The 5,272-nt window shown below is 50.4% G+C and overlaps 1 protein-coding gene across 1 annotated transcript; it reads right to left on the bottom strand.

Annotated features, from left to right (window-relative positions):
• Positions 1-1,213: 1,213 nt before the first annotated feature.
• N7539_005710 (biliverdin-producing heme oxygenase) lies at positions 1,214-2,453 on the bottom strand (the record flags this gene model as incomplete). The annotated part of the gene is made up of 2 exons (XM_056935312.1): positions 1,214-2,261; positions 2,410-2,453. The coding sequence occupies 2 exons, from the start codon at positions 2,451-2,453 to the stop codon at positions 1,214-1,216; spliced, it is 1,092 nt and encodes a 363-aa protein (XP_056789184.1).
• Between the last annotated feature and the right edge of the window lie 2,819 nt (positions 2,454-5,272).

The raw sequence follows: 5,272 nt of genomic DNA, 5'->3' as shown, positions 1-5,272 counted from the left end.
TACCCTGGGATGATAACTATCTTTACTGACATGCTACGTGTGGGATTACGTCTTTTGCATCTTGTACTCTCCACCCTCCATCCATGGTCCTCGCCCTGTTTGCAATTCTCGGGGCTTGATATTGTGAGAATCGACTCACACGCAGTATCCTACTCTTTACGGCAATCCCGGAAAGACACGACAATGGTCATTGAGTGCTTCCAAGAGCGACTACAGGATCATACCGTTTGGCGTGATGTTTGGAAAGCATGGCTCGTCGCTGACTTCGCTCCAAGTCCACACGGGTAGACCGACTCACAAACTCCGAGGCCTCCTCCTAGCCGCTGGATCTTTATGCATTCTTCCTTCTGCTTGCACTGGGCACGGCAACCCGCAATTACTGCCTTTCTTTTTCTCTTCTGTGACGATCATGGGATATATGCGCAACGCGACTTGAACCCCGACTTTGCCACTTTATTGGATTTTTGACCTGCGTTTGATCATGGCTTGTACTCGCACGCCTGTGTGTGATTTCATTAATGTTGCATTTGATATGGAAAGGATTGCTTTTGGGCGGATCATATTAGAATTTCTGGTCATGGGAGCGGTCAGGTGGCGTTCGTGGTTGATCTCTTCCCTCGCTTCCTCGACGTTGGTAGCGAGTATTGGTCAAGCACGGTTGTTTGTTCTTTTCCTCTTCATATTCTATGTGGGCAGGTGGGGGTGTTGGGGCGCTTGCGAGCGTTACCGCCTCTGTGTAACTTTTTCTCAGTCCTTTGTTTTTCTTTCTCGATCTGGGCGTATCCAGAGCCAGTGGCTTTTGTGTATTCTTTTTTCCACCATTCCATATCTATCGAGCGCTGATGAGCTTACAGTACCTCTCGGGGGTCATTCCGACCTCTCAATACATATGAGTCTCTCTTACCCTATGGGCTGAGGATGGTTAGAGCTGCGGTACAGTGTAGTCTGGACATATGCCTGCGCATCAAGGGAATCTTTTATCTGCATTTGTAGAGCCACCAGTCATCGAAGGGCTCTCGTCTTGCTGGAACGCTTTGCGTACGCACCCCCACACAAGTGAGTATCACAAGCGACCTATATGGAAAGCATAAAGCATGGACACATAACGAGTCCGTCAGACTGCATTCTCTGTCGAATGAGCCCGATGACTCCCTGATACAAGCATAGTAATTTTGATCACGAACGAAAAGAGTCCTCGCTCCCCTGAAGGAGATCATCCCCTAGATCTTACATCCTCATCCAAAAACCGGGTCATATCCTCCATGACGCCAAATATCCCCACTGCTTCCTGCAGAATGGCCTCTTGTTCCGGGGCAGTCAACGCCCTCTCCGCATCCACCATTCGCGCGCGAAACCTGCCCTTGATCTCGGCTGCGTCCGCCTCGGGGCCACCGATTTGCCAGAATGATAACGGACAGGGTAATTTGTTCGCCGGGGGGATTCGGAGTGATGGCAACGGTAGCTCTACAGCGGACAGGGCCCAGAAGTCAGGCCCGGCTTTGAGTAAGAGCGTGCGGATGTCGCGGCCGCCATAAAGCAGGGCAGAGTAGAGGATCCAGATGTAGGCGATTAGGAGGTGCGGGTGGGCTTGGATGCGTTGGTGGATTGAGTGGGTGAGATGGTGGGTGCGGGTGTGGGTGTCGTGAGGAGGGTCTGGGTTTGAAGTTGTGGTTGTAGTTGTGGTTGGAACTCCAGGACGAGAGGGCTGGGTCGTGGTAGCGTTTAGGGCGTTGAGGAAGCGCAGGTCGTCCTTGAGGGCTTTTGTGCGCATGAGTTCCGGCATGTACAATGCGCGCAGGACGTTTTGGATGCGCGTGTGATCGTGGGTATCGAGGACTGGATGGCGAGAGGAGGAGGAGGAGGAGGAGGAAGAGTCCTGAAGATTCGAGGGAGACCGGAGGGGAGGCTCTATCGTGTTATCCTCGTGGTGAATACAGGGGAATTCTTCTTTTGCGTCTACATTTTCCCCCTCGGTGCTCTTGTTGGTCTCGTCGTTGATGGGGTGGATGGTGGTGGTGGTGGTGGTGGTAGTGGTGGTGGCGGTGTTGTTGAGCTCGGATTTCTGGACTTTGGTCGAATACTCCTGGTACATCCAGTCCATGGGATCCCCGATCAGGTCGATCCAGGCCGACTCGATGGCGTGGAAGAGCTCTGCATATTGACCGAGGCCATAGGCGTAGAGACTCGGGTCGGTGGTGTATGGGGGTAGACACAGGGGGATTCGAGAGAGGTTGAGTTTGTGGATGGAGGTATGAGGTTCTCTAAATACAGGATGAGTTAGGTATATTGCGTCAGTCATGAATCGTTCCACGTAATGACCGGGATGGAGATGTCTTGGAGGTTCATGTTGGATGATCTTTCTCTTTCTCTCTCTCTTTCCCTCGGAACATGATCATGGTAAAGACTGACTTGATTGCGGAGCGCAACCTGGTGAGAAGATCACCGGTTGTCATGGCGCGGGGTGGCACCGCGCGGTTGCGAGCGGTGGGTGGCGGGGCGAGACCTGATCGGCGAGAGTTGTCGGCATCGGTGAGGGAAGATTAGATGGAAGGTCGACCCATCGGTGGTGACGGTTTGTAAGAAGAGAAGAGAGATGAAACGAGTGAAGATGTGGACTTGGGACCAGGGAAAAAAAAAATGACATTTGAACCTGGCTCAGCTCAGTAATTATCTGGGGAAGACCCATAATATGGAATCCAGATATGAAAAAAAAAAAGGAAATTCTCACGGGTTGGAAAATTCCCCCAAAAGGGTAACGCCTCTCCTCGTAACTAGTAAACTACGAAGAGTTACTTACTAACTAGTATGAAGTATGTACAGTAGTGGGTAGTAATACTACTAAGTTGGGAACTGCCATCAAAATCGAATTGGAATTCGTGATTATTCAATATTCTTGTCCCGGGATCAGACAGAAAATGGACATGATTCGGCTTGTTCCGCCACGACTGAGTCGGCGAGATTATGCACGCATGATTCGGCATCCACTAGCGTGGTTATGAACGTGGATAGAACGAGAGACTACTCTGTTAGGTAAATAGAGGAATGGATTAATAGAGACTACAGCTGCCTGCTAACTGCCTTGCGACTAGTGGGTTATGCACCGCTTGGCTCCAGTACACTTCCACTAGCCTGGGCAACTGTTGCGTTGAAGCATTGATACACATGCCCCTCTTCCTGTCTACCAAGACTCGACTTTACATTCGAAATAAAGAAAGACACGAGACGAATGGACGTCTCTATGACCAACATGTCCTATCTTCAGAGGTCTACGAACCGCCTGTTGACACTTCCACAGTCCTCTCTATATCCACGGCCAGAGAGACCCATGACGGTACAAATCAAATTGTGCCCAGTTTCACCCTCACAGTAGTCCACGACTCACTCAGCACTCAATGCACCCTCGGAGAACAGCATGGCCTAGAACGGCCGAAACGGCAAGATTCCCAAGACCGGCGCGCGGGATGGCAAACGGTGGAAGGCGACTAGCGAGCCCAAAACTGGTTTTTGCGTAACTGGGCGAGCCATTCATGCGTTGCTTTTGCCGTGCTCTTATCCACTTCCGGTCTCGCGGGTCTGTGGCAGCGATCGGTATCGACGAGTCACGACTATGGCCCTTGTTCACTGATGCACTGATCTTCGGGATAGTTGGTGATGATAAGAAATCAGTTATCCAAAGTTTAGGAGAAGCGAGTCGGAGCTGAGTCAGAATGTCGATACCTAATACCTTACTATTGCCCAACTAACCGACGGGACCCTCTGGCACCTGTCTGGGGAGTTGAGACATAGGATGCGAGTGCGAGATCGATTAAATAAGGTAGCGTAGCTTGGAACAATGAGAGAGAACTCCAAGCTAGATCCTGTTAAACGGAGTCGATTGAACTCACCTGGATAAATAAACAACCTGAGTTACAAGCTTTACTATCGTTTATCTAATCTTCGAAGATGGAAGCCGCATATAGTTTTCTTGCTTTTCCTATCCGTCGATGCCCATTCTCACCCTCATGTGAATATGATCAGACTGGCTTCAAGCGGATGAACATGGGCTGAAGTAGTCAGATCAAGTCGTGACTCGTGGATACTTAGTCTGTAGTTCTGCAACTTCATGCAAAGGTCAGGTCAGAGCTGGAGGTGTGCCATCACTGCCGTCACCGGTGATCTCTCAAAGTACCGAGGCATTGGCACTGGTAGAATGTCCAGTTTCTTGAAACCTAGTACAGTCAAGGTCAATACTGTACCTGCATGATTCGAAACGGGTATGTACCTCAGAATCGACAACACTCCACAGCTATGCGAGGTGAAACTCTCCAGATAACTACCAGATCGCATTCTTCAATCGCGTCATGCGGACACCGAATGACAGGTGTATTGCGAAATTCCTCGATTGGAAATGGGTATCCTCTCGCGTCATCTGAAGATGCAGTCGATCACTCTAATCTGTCCGACGACGCAGTATGTACGCAAGAGGAATTAAGGATTGCCCAAGATCTATCAAACCTAACCAGGGCTAAGGTAACGAACATCCCGGGCACTAAGTGACCTGCCACGAACAGTCTGGAGTCTGGACATTCCATAAATCACATCGATCGAAACCTCCCGGATGACTTTTCTTGGCGCTTTGTCCTCGAGCTGTCAAAATGCGGCTCTCCTGTCGTCAGTCCCACGTAACCACACCAAAGACCCCAAGGGCAACGAAGAGGAGGGAACCTGGCAAAGCCGATCGGACGGAAGTGACGAACGCATCGACGCGACCCTGTTGGATCTGATTGGACCTGGCGGCAGATCGGAACTACCGAGATCTGGTTCCCCCACGACCCGATAAGGTTTGGAGTGAAGATTTATGGCGAACGACACAGTAAGAGAGAGAGAGAGAGAGAGAGAGAGAGAGAGAGCTTGTTTGGGGGTGTCTGGTCTGTCAGTGGTCAATCATGTCATCGCTGGGTCTTGGACTATTAGTGCAAGTGAGATCGAACTTGATTTGATGAGTCCTTGCTTGTCGATCATGTCTTGTTGGCGGATGGGTGACGCGCGAATGAACGAACCGGTTGACTTGAGAGAAAGGGAATGATGATGAACAGAGAGCTCTCGTACTAGGGAGATAAGGTTGATACGAGCTGGTATAAGTAAGACGATGATTCTCCATCCATACGGTTAAACTTCATCCCAACGACCTTCCTCAAGCCTCTCAAGACTCAGACCTTCAAGGCTTCTTCCTCAAACCACCTGCACCCGCTCAAGTCCAACAACTTATTCAGTTCCACTTCAAACCACCAAC

The sequence above is a fragment of the Penicillium diatomitis genome (genome assembly GCF_028827545.1).
Source record: "Penicillium diatomitis strain IBT 30728 chromosome Unknown utg000006l_segment0_segment0, whole genome shotgun sequence".
Classification (NCBI taxonomy): domain Eukaryota; kingdom Fungi; phylum Ascomycota; class Eurotiomycetes; order Eurotiales; family Aspergillaceae; genus Penicillium; species Penicillium diatomitis.
This window is presented reverse-complemented; position numbering and strand designations above follow the sequence as displayed.